Source organism: Quercus suber, unplaced genomic scaffold (genome assembly GCF_002906115.3).
Source record: "Quercus suber isolate HL8 unplaced genomic scaffold, Cork oak 2.0 scaffold_287, whole genome shotgun sequence".
In the NCBI taxonomy this organism is placed as follows: domain Eukaryota; kingdom Viridiplantae; phylum Streptophyta; class Magnoliopsida; order Fagales; family Fagaceae; genus Quercus; species Quercus suber.
The window spans coordinates 23,056-48,016 of record NW_027069743.1 but is presented as its reverse complement, the minus strand read 5'-3'; the positions used below and the strand labels follow the sequence as shown (position 1 = coordinate 48,016).

The window sequence follows — 24,961 nt, the reverse complement described above, 5'->3', positions numbered from 1 at the left end:
TATAGGAGGAGAAAATTCCTGCTCCTCCAATTTAGAAATACAATACTTTATTAAAAAAGCATGGCCTGAATAGAAACAGAAACGGGGACCAAGCTTCAGAATCGTAGGAGCAGGCTCCTCCTCCACTGGACAAATCAAAGAATCCATATACAGAATTCCTAAATGACCAACTTGCTAATTCATGGAAGTGAATGAGAAGGTTTTGATGCTTTTATTATATATTGTCTTGGCATGTGAAAAAAGGGATTGTAGTACATCAGGGATTCCCAGCTAAAGAAAGAATATGATTTAAGTGGGCGTGGATTCGACGCAAACAGACTCAACAAGTGCAATTTCTATTGATGTTATTTGTTATGAAATGGAGTAAAAAGAAAGTAATGGCAACAACGAATAAAACTAAGCCTTTGATTGAGAGTTTATAAGGGTAATGAAATGGAATAAAATGATTAAATCATAAAGGAACAGGAAAGAACAGACTGAAAAAAAAAAAGAAAAAAAAAAAGAATGTATTTGAGTAATAAAAAAAATGAAAAAGAAATGAATGAAATAGAGTATAGATTAAATGAATGAAAAAGGCATACTAGTCTCATTACATGTGCTCCGCATGTATGATGAGATTCTTTTTTTTTTTTTTTTAGTTTAATGTAATTTTACAATTTGAATTTATCTATTGTTAGTGAGGTTACATATGAATGAATTTAAGAAACTAAAATTCAGGTTTTGAAATGGAGAAAAATTGTTGAGTTTCGTGTGTACTTGTTTTTAGGAAAAATGTATTAAACGCACGTGAAATATATTTAAATAGAGGTTGTGTTAATTTTTAGGGAAAAAATATTTTCTAGTATTTTTTAATTTTGTTTAATTACAATTTTAATCCTATTTTTATTTTTAAAATAAAGAGTATCTAGTTAGATTAGAGATACTTTTAATGTTATTTAAAATCATAACTAATTTTTTAAATCCTCCAAATATATAAAGGTAATTGTGGGGTTAGGATTTGTGGCCCAAGCCCAAAATAATAAATTTGTAGAGCGTGGGTGATAGAGCTAGGTTGATTATGGAATTAACAATGGTTGATTACAACCTCCAAGTATAAACCAGCATAGAGATATACGTGAAGACGAAATGAATTAAAGTCCGAAGAGGCTTATGATAAATTGAATAGTGATTACAGTTCTTAGAGTTACAGTAAAGTCTTTTTTTTTTTTTCTCTCGTCTTTTCTGCCCCCTTTTTATCAGGAACCATTCTTCTTTATATAGCATCCTTCCCCATCATCTTCATCGTCCACTTGTTCTTCATCTGTATACCTACTTGAGTGTATGTCATGTCATGTATCTTCTTTAGCTTTTTGTGAGTGGCGGTAGCTGAGGTTACATTGTTCAGGAGTCTTCTCCATATAAATGCGGCTAGAAAAGTTGCTGCAGTGCATTTAATACGGTGGTAGCAGCTTTTCCTTTAGATATTTCTTCGTTTTTATTGTCTCCAACCATACCAGAGCTTATCTTTATCATTGGGGTTGCTAGGAAGATCATTCGGACCTTTCACACGTTTAATTGATCGAGACTATTCATATTCGAGGAGTAAGACCTCTTCGGACCACTGGTGACCTCTTCGGATTGTACTCCTCCTTCATTTTCAGGTACCTTTCTTCAGATGGACTCCATCTTAGCTAGTTCCTTCTCTTCGAACACACAATAATCTTCAAATAGGACCCTAGGCCCACTACGTAAGGTTGGGCTTTTTCCCGCCACAATAGCCCCTTAAAATTTTAATTTGTCCCTCGCATCCGATGAGAAAAAATTGGATTTTGACCTGTCACGCAGTAAACAGCTTAAAAAAACACACAAGTATCTAATCTTGCACATGTGTAGGCATAGATGCAAGTGCTTCATCATTGCCGCTGTTGTTTCCGTATTCCCAAAGTGCTGTATTAATTACTCCAGGCGGCGTTTTGTCTTTTGCATCCATCGGTGGGCTATTGATCTAACGGACGTGGTTCTTCCTCAGGATTTGGGCGAGATGAATTATACCCTTTCACCTGTCCCTGTATATAAACCCTCAGAAGAGGTTATTTCTTCTTTACCTTACAAATCCTTATACCATCCAGCGAACTCAAGCACTCAAATCCTCCAATCTCCTCCAATCATCTGTCTTAGTATTTCCCAGAGTCCGCAAAAAGTCCTTTTGCGAATTCGGAGATCATCCTCCAATTTAGTCTGTGTAAGTTTCGACATCTTTAAATTCATCACTCTCTTCTAGGCAATGTTCTCTGCCTTCAAACCCTTATCTCCCAGTTATTGCTTTGAGTCTTTCTTAAAAATGGGTAGATTTCAATACTTCGTCGATAATCCTGCCTTGATAGAAGAATTTAAGTAGACCTATGGTATATCGCAGGGGGTAAATCTGAGGTATTGTCCTCTAGAACGGATATTAACTGACCGAAGAGAGGGGAAGTCATAATCCCCATGATAGCCTTCATTGAAGGGGGAATGACTCTTTCAATGGGTTCTATCACCATGAACTACCTTCGCAATCATAGACTTTCCCCAAGCAGTGCGTGCCCAATACCTTTAGGATCCTAGGAGCCATTGATGCCCTAAACCTTCATCTAGGACTAGGACTGACCTGGCGTGACGTGGTACATATGTACGAGTGTCATAGCCAGAAGGGAATAGGATATTACCTTAAATCTCGGTCCGACACCGTTAGACTCCTCTCCTGCCTTCCCAAGTCAAATAAAGGGATGAAAGACAACTATTTGATCGTCTCGGGTGCGTGGCATGATGGTCTTCACTGCTCGACCCAGCCAGGAGAGCTAGGTGTGACTTCCTAGACTTAGGATCTCTAACAGTAGATTTAAGATCTTCATTCTTTATAATCTGTCTTCTCTTTTATATCATTATTTTCCAGTTTTCTGATGAAGTTTTTTTTTTTTTTTTGGGTGATGTTAACAGATAAGGATCACGTTTCTCCTCGGCTTAGCCTTACCAACACAGCCGTGCTTAATTATTTATTATGCTCGGAGATTTTTGTGAGTGAAGACGGACAGCTTCGGTCCGTTCCTCTCATCCTTGGTTACACGCCAAAATCAACCAATATTCAGTCGGTCGGCAATGCCATTACAAAAGGTGACTATCGGCTCTAGTGAATAGACATCACTCGGCATGGTTTCTTAGCGTCGTACGACCTTGAACTATCTAAGCCCCATTGAGCAAATGGTCATGGACTAGATAGTGGATTGAGGACTCCACCTGGTTGGTGTATGTTCGGCGCAAATCGTTAACATTGATCACACTTCTTAACTTATTCATGGGCTTCTTTTTGCATGTTCGACCACCAATAACCTTGAGTAACGGCTCGGTGAGCTAAAGACCTACCTCCAGTGTGGCTCCCACAGATTCCTTCATGCAATTCCTCTAGTAGCAACTCAGCCGCTTCAAGATGCATGCATAACAGGTACAGTCCTGAATAGGAGCGTTTGTATAGTTTCTGGTCCTCGGATAGCCAGAATTTGGTCGCCTTCCTCCGAATTTTGTCAGCTTCCCCCTTTTCTTCAGGCAAAATATCTTTTTTCAAGAATTTAATTATAGAATCCATCCAGCAAAACCCGGTCCTAACTTGGTGAACTTAGACTACATCTCTTCTTGCCTCGATAGGCCCATGCAAGTCCTCGACGAAGATAACTCTCAGTAAATTTTGCGCCGAAGAGGTAGCGAGTGTGGCCAGAGAGTTAGCATGTGCATTACCACTTTTGGGGATGTGCAGCAAACTAAAACATTCGAACTCTGATTGCAGACATTTAACTGGGCTCAAGTATCCCTGCATTCTTTCATCCTTCGCCTCAAACTCACCTTGTACTTGACCCACGACTAACCTTGAGTCTAAGAACAACTCTACTGCCTTTCCTCCCATTCTTTGGACCATAGCCATTCCCATCAGTAGGGCTTCGTACTCTGCCTCGTTATTTGTTGCTGAGAAATCTAGCCTTAATGACTTTTCAATGATGATTCTTTCGGGGGATATCAGCATTAGCCCCACTCTAGAACCTTTCTGGTTTGCTGCGCCATCCACGTACACTTCCCAATGGGTGGGGCCTTGTTGAGAAATCATACCAACCGATTTTTCATCCATGTCCTTTTCTGCCATTACTTCTTTTAAACTAGGTTCTGTGAACTTGGCCATTAGATCTGCAAGGATCTAACCCTTAACTGAAGTGCGAGGCATGTATTTGATATCGAAAGCCCCCAGGATAGTGCCCCACTTGGCTATTCTTCCCGTGTAGTCAACACTGCGAAGTATGGTTTTAAGTGGGAGTTGTGTAAGCACGTCAACCGTATGTGCTTGGAAGTAATGAGGCAACTTTCATGTACCAAGTACTACTGCCAAGATGGCTTTCTCCAGTGGCAAGTACCTAATCTCGGCCTCATGTAACGACTTACTCACAAAGTAAACTGGCCTTTGCATGCCTTAGTTCACTCGTATTAGTACTAAACTTATGGCATAGGGAACCACAGCAATGTAGGCAAACAGGACCTCATCTGGTTCAGGACTGGACATAATTGGTGGCTGAGCCAAGTAGTCTTTGAGTTGTTGAAAGGCCGAAGCACATTCTTCAGTCTATTCAAACCATTTCCACTTGTTGATTAATGAGAAGAAAGGTCTACACCTATTTGCCGATCGAGAGATGAATTGGTTCGGGGTAGCTGTCATTCCTGTCAATTTCTAAACCTCTTTCAGATTTCGAGGAGACTGTAGATTTTGGATAGCCTTTATCTGATCGGGGTTAACCTTAATTCCCCTATGTGTCACCATGTACCCCAAGAACTTGCCAGACCCTACACCGAATGAGCATTTGGAAGTGTTCAAACGTAGCTTGTGCCTTCTTAGGACTTCAAAAGTGTTGTCAAGGTCCTTCACATGCTCGGAAATGACTTTGCTTTTCACCACCATGTCATCTATATAAACTTCGATACTTTTGCCCAACTGTGCCTCAAACATCCTCGTCATCATTCTTTGGTAAGTAGAGCCTACATTTTTTAGACCAAATGGCATCACTTTATAATGGTAGTTACCAATAGGGGTAACGAAAGCAGTCTTCTTCTAGTCATCCGGGGCTAACGGTATTTGGTGGTAGCATTGGAAAGCATCCAAGAAACTCATTCGAGGATGGCCGATAGTGGCATCTACTAGCTGATCAATTTTTGGCATAGGAAATGGGTCATTAGGACAAGCCTTATTTAAGTCAGTGAAATCTATACAGACTAGCCACTTCTCGCTCCTCTTCTTCACCACCACAGTATTTGCTAACCACTCGGGGTAAAAAACTTCTTTAATAGCTTCAGTTTGTTTGAGCTTCATTACCTCTTCTTTCAATGCATCTGCATGTTCCTTAGATGGGCGCCGAGGAGGCTGCTTCTTGGGGACAATCAGTAGGTTGACTTTCAGATGGTGGCAAATGAATTTTGGATCCATTCCTGGGGTTTCGTAAGCATTCCAGGCAAATACGTCAAGATTTCTCTTAAGGAACTCTATTAGCTTTTCCTTTTCTGGTAGAGGTATCTGAGATCCGACTTAAAAGAACCTTTCGGGATTGTCTCAAATTAGAACTTTTATTAAATCCTCACATCCAACGCCTTCATCTAGATCTTCAATGGGCGATACCCGACTTTTTAACTGCTATAAATTTCTCTCGGCCCTGGCCGAGGACTCAATTTCGGGCTTGTGCTGGATGGCAGCCACCAAGCATTGCCTGGCCGAGGATTGATCTCCCCAGATTTCACAAACTTGCCCTTCGGATGGATATTTAACTTTTTGATGCAAAGTAGAGGAAACAGCTTCTAGCGTATGTAGCCAAGGTCTGGCTACAATTGCCGTATAAGGGGAATACACATCTACAACAATGAAGTCCACCTTTACTACTTCCGAGCCAATCTGTACAGGCAACCGTATCTGGCCCTTCGAGGTGATGATTCTTCCCTCGAAGCTAACCAGGGGAGAACTGTATGGTGTTAAGTCATCAAGTTTTAGGTTCAGCCCCCTGTAGAGGTTAGGGTACATTATCTCCACCGCGCTACCCTGGTCCACCATTACCCTCTTCACATCATATCCTCCAATTCTGAGGGTGACTACCAGAGCGTCATCATGGGGTTGGATGGTTCCAATCTTGTCTTCGTCCGAAAAGCCTAAGACCGGTTGGATATCTGGTCTAACTCTCTTCAGATCTTGGCCAAAGTCCCCTGCCGGTAACCGAACTACTGACATAACCTTGGATGGCTAGGATCTTGTTCTTCCCGGTGCTGCAAAGATGACGTTGATAGTTCCTAATGAAGGTTTCAAAGAATCATTCCTCTAGGGCTCAGAATTCATTTGACCACCTCGGCCGCTAGAGTGATGCAAAAGGTGTCTCAATTTGCCTTCGCAGACCAGTTGGTCTAAATGATCCCACAGACTTCTGCAATCTTCTGTGGTATGCCCATGATCTTAGTGGTATTAGTAATAGAGATTGTGGTTACACCTTTCAGGGTTCCCAACCATCTTGTTTGGCCACTTGAAGAATGGTTCATTCTTAACTTTTTCCAAAACCTGGTGCACTGGTTCTCTGAATACAGTGTTAACTGCTTGAAGATTTGTTGATCCTAACTGCCCAGCGAAATCTCTCTGTGGTTTATTGTAATTGTAACGGTCCGACTTGAAATTCCTCATCTCTGGGGGATAACCTTGTCCTTACCCTTCCTTGGTTATTAATCTTCTTCAACTCTTTTATATTTTTTAATACGATCTATGAGCTGACGCATGTTAGTAACGGGTTTACCAGACAAGGATGTCCTTAAACCATGGTCAGTAAGGAGGCTGAGTTTGAACGTGTCGAGTGCCATTGCATCAAAGTTGCCCTTTATATCATTAAACATCTCCCAGTACCTATCTGAATACGCCTTTAGGGTCTCACCCTTCTGCGTGCTCAAGGATAGCAGAGAAGACAAGGGCTTGGCCACTCTTCGGCATGTGACAAAACGTGAACCAAATTCTTAAGTGAGCTCTTTGAAGGAATTGATGGAGTCTGCTTTCAGGTTGTCGAACCACCTCGTTGCAACCGGTCCAAGACTAGAGGGGAAGACCTTACACATCAGAGCTTCATCTCTGGAGTAGACAGCCATCCTTTGATTAAAGTGGCTCACATGCTCCACAGGATCTATCTTACCATTATAAATGGTGAAGGTTGGCTAGTTAAAACGGTGAGGAAGTCTCGCTCCTTCGATCCTGTGCGTGAAGGGTGACCTAGAGATTTGATTCAAGGCTTTACTCATAGCGTCGTTCCCTACACCTCCTCATGATGGGCTTCGAGGTTGCCTTTTGCGATGGTGCTCCTCTTCGTAGGAAAAGAATTCACTGATTGGTGTCTGAGATCTATGCTCGTAAGTGACATCTTGCTCGTCACCCCAATCCTCATCAGAATGCGAAGAAATCCGTTTTCTCTTTGCATGGCACAACTCCCTCTTTAGCCTTTCAATTTTCAGTTGCATGTTATTGTTCTTCTTTGCATGAGACACGTGATTTCCTCCATGTGTTGACTTCACTCAGGGTGCGTAGTATGCACGCTGCCTTCACGATCTTGTCTCTACTCCAAATTGAGAAAAGGGTCTATGTGTTGGGACACCCCAGATTCTGCTGGTTGTTGCCCTGGTTCAGCCATTATCAACTGCTGCTTCAACTTTTACTCAAGCTCTTCCTACAGACGGCGCCAATTGTGGGGTTAGGATTTGTGGCCCAAGCCCAAAATAATAAATTTGTAGAGCGGGGTGATTACGGAATTAACAATGATTGATTACAACCTCCTAGTATAAACCAGCATAAAGACATACGTGAAGACGAAATGAATTGAAGTCCAAAGAGGCTTATTATAAATTAAATAGTGATTACAGTTCTTAGAGCTACAGTAAAGCTTTTTTTTTTTTTTTTTTCTCTCGTCTTTTCTGCCCCCTTTTTATTAGGAGCCCTTCTTCTTTATATAGCATCCTTTCCTATCATCCCCATTGTCCACTTGTTCTTCATCTGTGTACCTACTTGAGTGTATGTCATGTCATGTATCTTCTTTAGTTTTTTTGTGAGTAGCGGTAGCTGAGGTTACACTGTTCAGGGGTCTTTTCCACATAAATGCTGCCAGAAAAGTTGCTGCAGTGCATTTAATACGGTGGTAGAAGCTTTTCCTTTAGATATTTCTTCGCTCTTATCGTCTCCAACCATACCCAGATCTTATCTTTATCATTGGGGTTGCTAGGAAGATCATTCGGACCTTCCACACATTTGGTTGATCAAGACTATTCGTATTTAAGGAGTAAGACCTCTTCAGACCACTGGTGACCTCTTCAGATTGTACTCCTCCTTCATTTCCAAGTACCTTTCTTCCAGATGGACTCCATCTCAGTCGGTTCCTTCTCTTCGGACACACAGTAATCTTCAAATAGGGCTCTAGGCCCACTACGTAAGGTTGGGCTTTTTCCTCCTACAGTAATCTATTCCAAATTCACATCTAATATACTCCTTATTTTTACAAATTGACAGCACTATGGGCTGAACTTAAGTCCGAAGAAAATGCCCTTAAGATGACAGCTTAATAAATGCTGAAAAGCAATCTTGGTGTGTGTACACAGAATTTCCGTTCCCCTAAAGTGGCTGAACAATGCTTAATGAAGCATATTCGGTTGGTTGTGAAAATGACCCCACCACAATGGGCAGGGCTGTCCCAATCATATCCTCATGGTCATAGACCCAAGGTTGTCAAAATCGCGATCCGGATCGTAAAATCGCACGATTTTACGATCCCACCTCACCAAAAAGATTAAAATCGTAGCAAGATCGTAAAAATGTTAGGATCGTAGGTAGGATCGTGTAGGATCGTATAGGATCGTAGGATCGTATGGGATCCTACCGATCCTACCATTTGGCTTTTTTATTTTTTATTTTTTATTTTTTTTATGTGGGATTCATTTGGGTCATTTGGGTAAGTCCAGTAAGATAATCCACGGTCCACCTAAAGGTCCTAAACCCACAAGCCCAATGGGTTATCAGAACCCAATAATAAATTGAAGTCCCAAATTTACCCCTATCTCAACATAAAATCTCAAAAAAACCTTTAGTATTAAGTTAAATGTTTTCAAAGACAAAACCTAAATATTTTAGAAACACTAAGCTCCAGCAAACCAGCACCTCTATGCCGCGCCTCCACAGTCCTCTGTCGAAAACCCAGCCCCTCTCAGCCTTCTCAATGATGTTGCCGTGAGCCATCCCATCGCTGCCTTTAAGCTTCATGGTAATTTGCTTTGGTAGTTAGTAGTTTATCATTTATTTGTACTTTGATAGCTTGATTCCAGATTGTTGTGTTGTGTATATGATTTTGACAAAGCTTTTAAAGTTTTTATTTTTCTATTTTGTTAACTAAATTAAGTAAAATTTGAAAAATTATGAAACAGGATCTTCAGTATTTGATTCTTTGAGAAATATTAGTAAACACAATTAGTAGTTTAGAATTGCACACAATTAGCTAGTTTACCTTAGATTGAGAAATCTCTTTTGCATTACATATTGTAAATTTGTAGTTAGTTATTTTGTTGTTAGCTAGTTTTTATATGCTAACTAGCCTAACTTATTTTGGATTTGGAACTTAGAATTTGGAAAATATTTTCCATATGTGTAGATAATATTTTGGTACTAAGTTGCTAATTAAATATGTACTAAACTTTTTAGATACATTATGTCAAAAGTTAAATATATTTTGTTTCGATAGAATGACATAAGAACGATGTAGTATATGCAAATTACATTTTATTATGCAATTTTTTTTTAATGGATGGATTCATATTTTAAGTGATTATATAACATACAAAGTCATTATCAATAGGTTTTTTGCTTAAAATCTGAAAATAGGTAGGATCTTACGATTCACGATCCGATCCTACGATCCACGATCCTACCTACCTCCCACGATCCTACGTAGGATCCCGATTTTGACAACCTTGCATAGACCCATATAGTGGGAAAACCGGAAAATGGCAGAGTCTACCGTTCATTGATATTTAAATAAATATTAATGGCTAATATATTATTTAGCATATATTTCAAGTTATTAACAATGTACTAAAATTTGAAATACTCATTTAATTTAATATAATAAATAATAAATGGATAGGTTTTAATAACTACAAAATGATTTACTCTAATGTAATTATTATTATTATTATTTTTTTTTTTGGCAACTACTCTAATGTAATTATTGGTTGTACTTTTATCACTTATAATAATTTAGCTATACTTTCTTTTATGTAATATTTGAATTTAAAAATGCTTGATTATAAGAATTTATTGTGGGATTTACTTTAACCAAGTGATATTGAGCTCTCTCTCTCTCCTAGATTCAAAAGTTATTTATTTATTTATTTATTTTGATAAGTAGCTTCAAAAGATTGTTATAACAAGTTTCGCTTTTTTATTTTTTATTTTTAACTTTGCTGCTATGATGATATATCATGTCACTTTGTTGGAATTTGCTATGTAAGCACTGCTATAATGATATATCATGTCACTTTGTTGGAATTTGCTATGTAAGCAAATTTTACTAATGTGAAATGACTAATTTGATACATTAATAATGTTTTGAGGATTAAGAATAAAATTTTCTACATCATTGATTTTTAGTAACTCTAAAATTAGTTACTCTATTTTTTTTCTTCAATCAATTCGTGTATTTCTTCTTCAAAAAAGATAAGCAGAGAACAGCAACTTAGGGTTCGTTTGGATATCGCTGAAAACTGAAAACAGTATAACAAAATAATTTTTAAATGTGTGAATAGTGCCGTAGAACCCATTTTTAATGAAAAAAAATTGCTGAATAAAGTACTTGTATGTCTCGTGAACAGTGCAAGGAACCCACCAGAAAAGCATAATCTGCTCTTTTCAAAAAAAAAAAAAAAAAAAGGAAGGTGAATTTTTTTTTTTTTTTTTTTTTTTTTTTTTTTTTTTTTTTTTTCTCTCGTCTTTTCTGCCCCCTTTTTATTAGGAGCCCTTCTTCTTTATATAGCATTCTTCCCTATCATCCCCATTGTCCAATTGTTCTTCATCTGTGTACCTACTTGAGTGTATGTCATGTCATGTATCTTCTTTAGTTTTTTTGTGAGTAGCGGTAGCTAAGGTTACACTGTTCAGGGGTCTTTTCCACATAAATGCTGCCAGAAAAGTTGCTGCAGTGCATTTAATACGGTGGTAGAAGCTTTTCCTTTAGATATTTCTTCGCTCTTATCGTCTCCAACCATACCCAGATCTTATCTTTATCATTGGGGTTGCTAGGAAGATCATTCAGACCTTCCACACGTTTGGTTGATCAAGACTATTCGTATTCGAGGAGTAAGACCTCTTCAGACCACTGGTGACCTCTTCGGATTGTACTCCTCCTTCATTTCCAAGTACCTTTCTTCCAGATGGACTCCATCTCAGCCGGTTCCTTCTCTTCGGACACACAGTAATCTTCAAATAGGGCTCTAGGCCCACTCCGTAAGGTTGGGCTTTTTCCTCCTACAGTAATCTATTCCAAATTCACATCTAATATACTCCTTATTTTTACAAATTGACAGCACTATGGGCCGAACTTAAGTCCGAAGAAAATGCCCTTAAGATGACAGCTTAATAAATGCTGAAAAGCAATCTTGGTGTGTGTACATAGAATTTCCGTTCCCCTAAAGTGGCTGAACAATGCTTAATGAAGCATAATCGGTTGGTTGTGAAAATGACCCCACCACAATGAGCAGGGCTGTCCCAATCATATCCTCATGGTCATAGACCCATATAGTGGGAAAACCGGAAAAATGGCAGAGTCTACCGTTCATTGATATTTAAATAAATATTAATGGCTAATATATTATTTAGCATATATTTCAAGTTATTAACAATGTACTAAAATTTGAAATACTCATTTAATTTAATGTAATAAATAATAAATGGATAGGTTTTAATAACTGCAAAATGATTTACTCTAATGTAATTATTATTATTATTATTTTTGGCAACTACTCTAATGTAATTATTGGTTGTACTTTTATCACTTATAATAATTTAGCTATACTTTCTTTTATGTAATATTTGAATTTAAAAATGCTTGATTATAAGAATTTATTGTGGGATTTACTTTAACCAAGTGATATTGAGCTCTCTCTCTCCTAGATTCAAAAGTTATTTATTTATTTATTTATTTTGATAAGTAGCTTCAAAAGATTGTTATAACAAGTTTCGCTTTTTTATTTTTTATTTTTAACTTTGCTGCTATGATGATATATCATGTCACTTTGTTGGAATTTGCTATGTAAGCACTGCTATAATGATATATCATGTCACTTTGTTGGAATTTGCTATGTAAGCAAATTTTACTAATGTGAAATGACTAATTTGATACATTAATAATGTTTTGAGGATTAAGAATAAAATTTTCTACATCATTGATTTTTAGTAACTCTAAAATTAGTTACTCTATTTTTTTTCTTCAATCAATTCGTGTATTTCTTCTTCAAAAAAGATAAGCAGAGAACAGCAACTTAGGGTTCGTTTGGATATCGCTGAAAACTGAAAACAGTATAACAAAATAATTTTTAAATGTGTGAATAGTGCCGTAGAACCCATTTTTAATGAAAAAAAATTGCTGAATAAAGTACTTGTATGTCTCGTGAACAGTGCAAGGAACCCACCAGAAAAGCATAATCTGCTCTTTTCAAAAAAAAAAAAAAAAAAGGAAGGTGAAACGCAGATGCTAAATGCAAACTTAGTATCCAAACGGGTACTTAATGTGCGTTTGCCAACAGTTGAAATTATATTTCAGCTACGTCTGGCTTTTTTTAGGTCCTACCGCACTGTTCATGGAACCACTAAACTCAGCAAAACACGCATATTGATGCATTTTTGGGTCCCATAGTACTGTTCACACCTTTAAAAATTATTTTCGATGAAGCGTAAGTTCATCAGTCAGATCGGGTGAATGGAACTAATCCCCAGCCTATAGATCCTCAAAAATGGTCACCGGTGTGGTCCTTGCCACAACGTCTCCGATGCCAAAGTCAATACCAAGAAATCTATTTGTAAGTATAAAACAAAGTTGCAATATAGTAGTGAGATTGTCTGAGTATATTTTTTTGTACCTTGTGTTGATATTGTGAAGGCCTTATATATGCTTTTGCAGCTCCTAGCCATTGGAGTAGTTATGGTGGCCTTAATTCTCTCCTTAGTAACGTTTCATGCCCTGTTATGTGGCTTCAATGTACCCCAACGGCTCATACAGTTGGTTCTGTAACCGCTCTAGGTATAATTGGCCATATTGAATGGCATAGCTGTTCTCGTCAATGACGAGAATATTCCTTTGGCTTGTCAGACGATGTCCTTGTTCTGATTGATGAGATCGTCGTTGGGAGACGGATTCGTTGGTCCCGTCAGCTGCCCCCTGATTCTGTGGTCGTCATGATGTGTCATGACGACCATAGAATATGAAAGGTTTATGAGCAGTAAGCGATCCTCTGGTTATAATGCCAGGGGAATGAAGCAGCCTCACAACGATCCTCTGGTTATAATGCTGACTATAGAGGGATTCAACACCAAAAGAATACTCGTGGACAATGGCAGTTCTGTAGATATAATCTACCTTCCTGCTTTCTAGCAACTGAAGTTAGATCCAAAAAGGCTACGCTCGTTTGACTCCCCCCTCGTCAATTTCAGTGGAGACAGGGTCTACCCCAAAGGAATAGTGATATTGATAGTAACGATGGGGACCTACCCGACGCAATTGACTCGTCAGTTAGATTTCTTGGTAGTAGATTGCCCCTCGTCATACAATGTAATTATTAGAAAGCCTACACTCAACGCCTTGAGGGCAGCCACGTCCACTTATTGCCTGAAGGTAAAGTTCCCAACAGATAACGATGTAGGCGAGGTAAAAGGAGATCAAGTCTTAGCCCAGGAATGCTACCAGGCTGTCTTGGCTACAAAGGAGAATCATACATGAATGATTGAAGGCAAGTAGGAAGATAAAATGGAAACCCTGGAAATAGTGGAGCTGGCCGAAGGCGACGTAACCATGACAACAAAAATAGGGACGACGCTAAGCCCTGCAATGAAAACAAAGCTCGTCCAGTTCCTAAAAGAGAACATAGATGTCTTCACATGGAGCCACGAGGACATGCCAGGTATATCCCCAAGAGTTATTCAACATAAGTTAAACGTAGATCTGAAGAGAAAACCAGTTCAGCAAAAACAACGAGTCTTCGCTCCAGAACAAGATCAGGTAGTTACAGACCATGTTAAAAAGCTTTTGATAGCAGGCTTCATCTAAGAAGTATACTACCTTGACTGGCTCGTAAATGTCATCCTGGTGAAAAAAGCAAATGGGAAATGGAGAATGTGTATAGACTTCACTGACCTGAACAAGGCATGCCCAAAGGACAGTTTCCATCTTCCAAGGATAGACCAGCTTGTAGACTCTACAGCTGGGCATAAGCTACTGACGTTCATGGATGCTTTCTCAGGATACAATCAAATAAAAATGGCTGAGGAAGATCAGGAGAAAACGGCCTTCATCACAAGCCAAGGGCTCTATTGCTATAAGGTAATGCCTTTTGGCTTAAAAAATGCAGGGGCTACTTATCAGAGGTTAATGAACAAGATTTTCAGCAAGCAGATCGGCAGGAATATGGAGGTTTATATGGATGACATGTTCGTTAAGAGTAAGGAAGAACTTGCCCATCTGGACGACCTGAAGGAAACATTTATCACCCCCAAACAATACCAGATGAAGTTGAATCCTAGTAAGTGTGTTTTTAGTGTAGCTTCAAGGAAGTTATTAGGATTCATGGTGTCCCAGAGAGGAATAGAAGCAAACCCGAAGAAAGTACAAGTCATAATCAACATGGCATCTCCCAAGACCGTAAAGGAAGTCCAGAAGCTCACTGGAAGGATCGTAGCCCTTAATAGGTTTGTCTCTAGAGCAACAGACAAACGCCTTCCCTTCTTCAAAGTTTTGAAACAGGCTTTCGCTTGGACCGATGAATGCGAAGTAGCATTCCAGGAACTCAAACGTTACCTGAGTAATCCACCTCTCTTAAGTCCATCCAAAGAAGGAGAAAACCTATTCTTGTACCTGGCAGTATCAGGTACAGTCGTGAGTGTAGCCCTGATTCGAGAAGAAGTCAAGAAACAACTTCCAGTTTACTACGTCAGCCAGGCTTTCCAGGGTGCAGAATCCAAGCATCCAAAGATTAAGAAGATTGTGTTTGCATTAATAGTAGCCTTACGTAAACTAGGACAATATTTTCAAGCAAACCTAATCCTGGTAATGACGGACCAACCTATTAAAAAGTCCATGAACAAACCAAAGGCAGCTGGGAGAATGGTCCAATGGGCAATCAAGCTCAGCCAATTTGACATCGAGTACCATTCGAGGACAGCCATTAAGGCGCAAGCTCTGGCAGACTTCATCGCTGAGTTTACCTTCTTAGATGAGGACAGTTTCACTAATGAGGCCAAATTATGGATGATCCAGACCAATGGTTCGTCAGCCCAAAATAAGGGAGGAGCAGAGGTCGTCATAATCACCCCAGATGGAGAAATGCTCAAGTACGAAGTTCAACTGAAATTTCCGGCCACCAACAACGAGGCTGAGTACGAAGGAATACTGACAGGATTATGGCTCGAGAAGGCAGTTGGAGCTAAGAACCTGTTAGTCCAAAATGATTCAAAGCTGGTGATTGGGCAAATTAAGGGAGAATACGAAGCAAAGGAGGAGAGAATGTAGAAGTACCTTAGGCTGACGAAACACCTGACTCAGGAATTTGATAAAGTGGAATTTCTACAGATCCTTAAAAGCCAGAATATGATGACAGACAAAGTCTTGAAGATGGCATTGTTAGAAGATGAGGCAACGAACATGAACTTGGTGATGGAAACTCAAAAGCACCCCAGCATTGAAGAAATTCCAACATTCGCGATCCAGAGCACAAATAGCTGGATGACACCAATCATATCTTTCCTCCAAGATGGGAAACTCCCTCAGAATGTAGAAGAAGCCAGGAAGATCAAGAAGAGGGCGGCTAGGTTCACAATCCTTAATGACACTTTATATAAAAGAGGCTTTTCCATGCCCTCTTTGAAATGTGTTGATGAAGAGGAAGCCAAATACATCCTGGAAGAAATTCATGAAGGAATTTGTGGGGACCATGCTAGCCCTAGATCCCTGGTAAGTAAGGTCATTCGAACAGGTTATTTTTGGCCTACTCTGCAGGTGGACGCAGTGGAGTTTGTCAAAAAATGTGACAAGTGCCAACGGTTCGAGAATGTTCAACGGCTCCCAGCAGAAAAGCTAACGACGCTAGCATCCCCGTGGCCATTTGTGCAATGGGGAATTGACATCACCGGTCCACTGCCCCTAGGTAAAGGTCAGGTAAAATTCTTATTAATTGCTATTAATTACTTTACAAAGTGGGTTAAAGCAGAGGCACTTGCAACCATCACGGAAGCAAGGATCCGGGGCTTTGTATGGAAGAATATAATTTGCAGGTTCAGGATACTAAGGACGATCATATCAGATAATGGGCGACAATTCTACAGCCAAGGTTTCAAAGACTTTTATTTAGGCCTAGGTATCAAGAACTAGTTCTCATCTCCAGGGCATCCTCAGGCAAATGGACAGACGGAGGTGACGAATCAAATGCTACTCAAGATCATTAAGACCAAATTGGATGACGCGAAAAGTGCTTGGCCTAAAGAACTACCTAATGTCCTGTGGGCCTACAGGACCACAGCAAGAACCCTAATAGGGGAAACCCCCTTCAAACTCACCTATGGCATTGAAGCAATGATCCTAGTTGAGGTAGGAGTAACCAATATCAAGCGAGAAGTGTTCAACGAAGAAGACAATGACAACCGTCTGCAAAACAACCTGGACTGTCTGGACAAAGTAAGAGAGAAAGCTTCTAGCAGAATGGCAAAGTACCAGCAAAAGATGGCCAAATACTACAACAAGAGGGTAAGGCTCAAACAGCTTGATATAGGTGACCTCGTCCTACGCAAAGTCACCACAACAACTAGAGACTCTACCCAAGGAAAACTTGGCCCCACATGGGAAGGACCCTATCGAGTCGTCCACTACTCTAGGCAAGGCAGCTATCACCTGGAGACCCTAGACAGACAGAAACTCCTAAGGCCATGGAACATTGAACACTTGAAAAAGTACCACCAGTAGACGTAATAAACAAATGTATTCATTCCTGAAATTAATAAACGAATTATTTAGCTGATGTCTCTGTGTAAGCAGGTCTATTCAACCATGGGTCACCAAAAGCCTAAAAGGCTAAGTAACAAGATTCCACCTTGACGGATGTAAGTTATTGACGAATACAAAGAATGACAACATCCTTAAGAAGGATGCAAGTCACAAAAGCCTAAAAGGCTAAGTAACAAGATTCCACCTTGACAGATGTAAGTTACTGATGAATAAAGAGAATGACAACATCCTTAAAGAAGGAGGCAAGTCACAAAAGCCTAAAAGGCTAAGTAACAAGATTCCGCCCTGACGGATGTAAGTTACTGACGATGCTACAGAATCAAAACAATTATTTATTTATTTTTTTACTAAGTACAAGACACTGACGAATGCCAGATAGCACAAGCAAGTCATGAAAGAATAAATCCACAATCATAATGGCAAGTAAGTATGCAACCACAAGTTTTAAGTTAAAGCCAATTACCATTGTCTTTACATCTAAAAGCCCATAAATGCTGGGCTAAAAATACTGTTCCCAGAGTAGATTCAAAGGAAATTGTTTTGAAATTAGATTTACAAAAAGTCCAAAACGGGCCGAAAAAAAAATGGAGAAGAAAATTCTAGCAAATAATAGATTCAGGCATCAACGATTGTGGGGGGGTCATCAGCAGGGGCACCATCAACAGGAGCGTTCTCAGGGACGTCGCCTTCGGGAATAGAGGATTGTGCAGCCTCGTCAATTGCCATTTCCTTGTCCACCTCCTCCAGGTCCAAGCTCTACATATCAACTCCCGTGGGGTGTTTGGCTAGATACCTCCTGAGAAGCTCAAACCCTTTAAAGTACCAACTAAAGAGCACCGTGTTGTATTTGTCAGTGGTTTGGAAGGCTTCAACAGATCTGGTAGCAATCATTTTGAGCGACTCCTTGAAATTTAGAAGTTGCTCGTCCTTTTCCAAAGTTAGTTGACGTTCAACTCTAAGGTCGTCATTTAGAGTCTTGACTTTCTCCTTCAAAGTGGTGGCCTCGTCCATAGAATCAATAAGATTTTTCTTCAGTTTAGAATTCTCCTTCTCCAAAGCCTCCATTCTAGACGAGACTGACACTAACTTGGCCCCTTGGGTTATATACTCAGAGGTAATGTGGAGACTTTCCCCCAATACCTGAAAAGGGATTGAAAACCGTTAACAAAACTAAGAAAGGAACAGAGACTAAAAGCTGCACAAACAAGTTACCTGAACAATTTTATGGACATGGTGAGCAGCAATGTCACTGACGGGCATGCCTGAGAAAACCTTTAAGTCCTCCGCAGTGACGACCCCATGAGCCCTTTCCATAGCCAATCTTTCATCACCCTAAATGGTGGACGAGCTCAAATCAATCTTCTCTTTTTCTTTATCAAACATGCGATACCTTTTTGAGGAGAGGCCGTCCTCGTCATCCTAATTCCAGAGACAATAGGAGTAACAGAATCAGCCGGAGTGACAGAAGGACCCTTCCCAGTAACACGCACCGTCCTTTTCCCTATATTTGACAAAGGCTCATCTTTTTTTGCCCTCATCTTAGCATACATATCCTTGTTGAATTTGGTCGTCATTTCTGCAAATAAAAAATAAATTCAATAATCAGTACTGATGAAACAAAAACTTACTTTTCTTTCCCTCGATATTGATGTTGCGCAAGACAAAGGAGGATTGGTCAGAACCTAGATTGTAGAAGGCAAAGGTACGCAGGTCTACAAGGTCGTCCCAACTTTCAATCATCTTGGCATATTTTATCGCCTGCTCAATACGCTCCCTATGCCTGCTTTTGAGCTTAGGCCTCCTCTTAACTGCAAGAAACAAAAGGAGTCAATAAACGATAACATCACAATACGACTGAATTAAAGTGACGAAGAAGGAATACTGTCGCACCTAAAGTCGGGGTTCCCCATCGACGAAGCAACCTTGGGACATCACCCCAGTCCCTGCCAGAGGGAGTCTCAAAATCATCCCCGAACACAAAGAAAAATCTTGATTTCCATAAAAAAAAAAAAAAAAAAAAAAGGTGTACACATTAAAAATCAGTATTGACGAACCAAACACTTACTCTTCTTTCCTTCGATATTGATGTTGCGCAAGACAAAGGAGGACGGGTCAGGACCGAGATTATAGAAAGCAAGGGTAGTGGGTCTATAAGATCGTCCCAACTTTCAGTGGTCTTGGAGTATTCTATCACCTGCTCAACACGCTCCTTATGCCTGCTTTTGAGCTTAGACCTTCTCTTAACTATGAAAAAAAAAAGGATTCAAGAACGGTAATGTCACGATGCAACAAAATTAAAGTGATGGGAAGAAATACTGACGCACCTAAAGTCGGGGTTCCCCATCAACGAAGCAACCTCGGGATATCACCCCAATCCCTGCCAGAGGGAGTCTCAAAATCATCCCCAGACACAAAGAAAAATCTTAATTTCTAGTACCTGAAGGACGAAGATAAACCCCTGACTATCCTAGTTCTCCTCTCCCAGGGCACCAACTCATAATATCCGTATTCCTTAGATTCTTTCAAACGATATAAATAGACGAGTTCACCAACCTTAATCATGTCCGCATTGGTGGCCAACCATATCTCCATACAATTGACCAATATCCTCCAAGAATTGGGCATAAAGCAATGCCAAAGTAATCTAAAAGCTCCATCAGGAATGGATGGACGGGGAACCTAAGCCCACAAGTGAAAGCAGCCTTATAGAAGTATACTTCACCAGGGAAGAAATGGCAAGCCCTATCCTCGTCATTAGGCCGACGAACACGGACCCTCTCTGAAAATTGAAACCTATCCTTAAACCTACCCACGGTGTCAGCGTCCAGCCCACACGTCTCCTCGAGGGTGTAAAAAGCCCTAACCATTTGAGGAGTAGAGACGGCTGTATCTCTTTCCGCTAGGCCACCGTTAGACGATAACCCAGTCTCGAGTTCACTTAACCTAACTTCAGACATCGCCTCTCTCTCACTCACCAAACCTTCGAACCAATCAATTGATTGCCGCAATAGTGGCAACAACTCAGCTAATGCCACACCTAGACTATTTCCCTCAAAAACAAAATCCTCTAGATTTTGGAAAAACACCCAAAAACCCTCCTAAACGCGTGAAAATAAAGGAAATTAAGGGGCAAGCTATCCTAACCTTAGAGCTACTAAACATGGAAATCCAGAAAAAACACAAAGGGAAACAATACGAGCTACATCCCCAGAAAATCAAAAAACAAACAAAAGAAAAGATAAGGGGGAAGAAGAAAGGAAATCAGAAGCTGTATCGCAACAAAAAAGGGAAAGGCAAAGCAGGAAAAAGAGGAGAAAAGTACCTTAAAAATGGCAGACAAAGAAAAAAAACCACCACACAGCGCACCGATTCGAAGAAGAGTTGCAGAGGGAGATTAGCGAAGAAAATGCTCAAAACGATGATTGGGAGTTTTTGAGAAAAGTGAAAATGAAAAAATGGGAAGGAGAAAAGTTTAAAACCAAGGCTCGGAAAACTGAGAATCAGCGGGAAACCCAATAGTCCCACAAATTAGAGCATTAGCCCCACCAATCAGAATATGCCACGTAAGCCACAAACTGTGAAGCGCCGCCACTATGCATTTAAAGCGGAGCGAAACCCTAAGAGTCACTTACAGCTCATAAACCTTTCATATTTTATGGTCGTCTTGACACATCACGACGACCACAAAATCGTGGGGCAACTGACGAGACCAACGAATCTGCCTCCTAACGACGATATCATCAATACAGATGAGGATATCATCTGACGAGCCAAATGAATACCCACGTTATTGACGAGAACAACTCTACCATTCAATATGGCCAATTATACCTAGAGTAGTTACAGAACCAGCTGTATGAGCCGTTGGAGTACATTGAAGCCACATAACAAAGCATAAAACGTTACTAAGAGGAACATTAAGGCCACCATAACTACTCCAACGGTCAGGAGCTGCAAAAACATATATAAGGCCCTCACAATATCAACACAAGGTACGAAAATACTGAGACAATTTTACTACCATTCTGCAACTCTGTTTTAACCTACAAAAAGATTTCTTTGTATTGACTTTGGCATCAGAGACGTTGTGGCAGGCACCACACCAGTGACCATCTCTGAGGATACACCTACATAAGCTGGAGATTGACTCCATCTGCCCACTTTGACTAACGAACTTACGCTTCATCAATCTCAATTCATAGATTCAAAGAAAAAAAACCCTCAAGCTTCTTCTTTTTTTGAGGAACAAGCCTCAAGCTATTAGTAATGAGCAATATTAGCACAAAATTAGCAATACCTAGAACCCTTAAACTTCAATTCCAAAACCCAAAATCCCAAACACAACTATATTAAACCTAAATTCAAACCAACAAACCCAAATTGATATATTACTCATTGAAATGAAAATGAAGTGAGAAGTGAGAAGTGAGAAGGTACCTTCATCTTGGGGACAGCCATAAGCTCCATAGATCCACCAAAAGAGAAACTTGGGAACTCAAATCCAAATCCCACGTTGCCTTTTGGAACATCTATAGATGTTGAAGGAACTTGCTTTCCAAATGAGTTTGAAACCAAAATACAAAAGAAAAAAAAACCATAAACAATTCATGAGGCTCCAAAAAAACCCATAAACCCAGAAAACCCCATCAATAATTCGAAATCCAAATTGGGGAAAAGGGAAAATCATGAAAAACAAACTTTTGGATCGTGACTCACGGCATCTCCAGTATGTTTCCAAGCTCCACGCATAGCTCTAGTGAACTCTGTGGCGGTGAGCTTCGTTGTGTGGTGTGGTGGAGGTTTGGGCAAGCAAAGATGGAAGAGGGAGGAAGCAGAAGTCTGAGGGTTGTGGGTTTTCTTAATTCATTCTATGTTTGGAGAGGGATTTAAGTGATAAGTTAAAAGAAGATGACGTGGCAGGATTCTATTAGCTGGTGTAAAACCAGTGTTTTACGTCACAGCCTGACCGAATGTATTCTCATTAGTAAATGCTTTAAATATATTTATTTTTGCAAATTATTAGAGAGATTAGTAAGCGGCGGATAATTAAGCTAAAACCGCATAGCTCCACACCCCAAAGTGTACTTACCCAACACATAGTTCAAACATAATTTTTATATTTACATTTAAATTTATTTACCACTTCACTAGGATAAACTTTTCACTTTACATTATATTTACATTTGAATTTTAAAGGTACTTCTATAGTCTATGCAACGTAAGGAAAGGACTACATACTTTTTCTTAGTATCATGCATCTTGGAAATGTTTATTTTGTTAGTGAAAAAATGGGCTTAGATGAGTAGTTGGGTAGTTTCAAGGTAAAGTTTAATATGACATATCAAGTCTTATGTCATTATGGAATCATTAGTCCTTCACCGTTGCATAAACCAAAGATTTTGTCATCCACTATCATGCACATTAAATTAAGCAAGTTTTGTTTAGATTGGGAGATGATGGGATATTCTTAAGGTTGGTTTGTATTTTTATAATTAAAATTGTCTTATCAAATTGTGCTAAATTTGATGTCTAAATCTCTTTGTTTTTTTTTCCTGTTTAAAATTAGGTTCATGGGTTCAATTTCTTTAGCTGAAGAAGTACTAAGACGAAGAATGTGAAACGGCCAACAATCTTGCTTCTCCACCAATTTACTTCCAAGGAAGGATGATTGCACCATTATCATTAGCTGGATTTTTTTTTTCAATTGCTAGAAATATTTCTCTCCATCATAGCAGATGTTACAATTTTAGTTGTTTAGAATAGACTTAAAAGAAAATCTATTTGTAAGACAACACATATTTTTATGGATAGCATACTAAGTGTTATATACATTTTAAATTTGAAATTCATACCAAGTGTTATTTTTCAAAATTTATAAATTCAATTACATTAGTTACATACTTATTTAATTAAATTTTTTCAAGTAAGACTTTTGAAACAAAATGTTTCTCCAAATATTTACCTAAAATTATTTGAACATATTTGCTTTCTCAGATTCTAATTATTTTTATGTACAAAAATTTATTTGTGGACTTACAAAATTTTCATTATTTTTATTTTTATTTTGTTGAAAATAGATGTACTTTTTTTTTCCTTCCAAGAACCCGAAAATACATGTACTTATATAATTCTCATGCATTTGCACGGGTTTAAAAGCTAGTTTTATTAACAACTAAAGTTGTTTTTTTTTTTTTTTTAACAAACCAAGGCACATAATAGGGGCGAAGGGATTCACACCCTAAATACTTTCATTGAAAATGTTAGTAAATGTCAATTGAGTTACAAAGTTTTTGATATAGATGTTACAACTTGAAGAATAATTTTTTAGAAGAAAAAAAATGTGTGAAGGTGATCCGTCTTGGATATTTAATATCTTACTTAAACATAATGGTAAATAACTTTATTCTTATTGAAGAAGTTTTTTTTTTTTTTTTTTAGAGTTTCAATAATTCTATTCTTCTTTACTTCTTATTAAAGAAGTAATAGTAGGGTTTTCTTTTTTTCTTTTCATTTTGCGGTGGAGAAACAAGTAATATTAGTTGAAAGGTTTAAATGGAAGCTTGCGGGATTTAACTTTTATTTTTACAGGGTGATAGTTATTAGTTTTTTTTTTTTTTTTTTTTTTTTTTTGAAGAGGGTGATAGTTATTATTTACCACCCATAAGACAAAGTCTAAAATGTAGACCGAGAAAGCGCGTATTGACTTGACAAGATTGGGCCGAAGGAAGATGACTCGTAATTACTTAGTAAAAAACGAAGCAGGAGAGGGACGTTTGACTTAGTTCGATTGAACCAAAGACACCATTTAATCAATTTCTATTTCTCTTTGGAAACATTTGGCTGATAGGCGTGAAGAACACGAACCATTGAATTAGTCTTTGCCGTCTTTCGAGAACTATAAAGGCCTAATTCCAAAACAGCCCTCACCTTGAGGGTCAATATTATCAAATTTTGGAAAATATATATAATTTAATATCTTGACTTTTTTTTTTCTTTTTTTTTTAGGCTTAAAAATATGGTAGCTATTTGTTAGTAATGGAGAGAAACTGCCCAAAATAAAAATAGCCTAGTTGAAGCCTTTTAAGGCACACTCATGAGTCATGACTCATCTAATTTAAGGACTTTTATTGTTCAATAATTAGATTTATAATTTTTTTTATACAACATATATATAAAAATTCTACTCTAGCATCACATCAAGGATATGCAACGGTGATTTTATAATTATTAAATGCAAGTAATATAGACAAATGTTGTTTGTAACATTGTATTATTATTTTAAGAGTATTATTAGTGAAATGCTGATATAGCAAAATCTAAATCCTTAAATTATAAAGGAATTGTTAGAATTCAAATAAATCTATTGGTAGAGTACCTTAGGAAGTTTAGAGGATCTAAAGAATCCATATATATATATATATATTGGGTATACAAATTACATCAGTTAAAGCCAAGGTCGAAACTCAAGGTTTATAAGGAGGAGCTATTTAATGAAACAGTCTCATAAAATAATTTTTTATCCATTAAGAACAACTGCACCAGCCTCACCCGAAAAAATCAACTCCTACTTACGTTTGAATTATAATCCCCCAAAATCTTATACTTTGATTTTTATTTTATTTTTGTCAATATCTTTTAACGCTTAAACTGTATAAAAA

The 24,961-nt window shown here is 38.7% G+C and overlaps 1 protein-coding gene across 1 annotated transcript; it reads right to left on the bottom strand.

Annotated features, from left to right (window-relative positions):
- Nucleotides 1-5,101: 5,101 nt before the first annotated feature.
- LOC136071121 (uncharacterized) lies at nucleotides 5,102-6,262 on the bottom strand. The gene is made up of 2 exons (XM_065782029.1): nucleotides 5,786-6,262; nucleotides 5,102-5,560 (listed from the first exon to the last, which is right to left on the bottom strand). Exons 1-2 carry the CDS (start codon nucleotides 6,260-6,262, stop codon nucleotides 5,102-5,104), a joined length of 936 nt encoding a protein of 311 aa, XP_065638101.1.
- Between the last annotated feature and the right edge of the window lie 18,699 nt (nucleotides 6,263-24,961).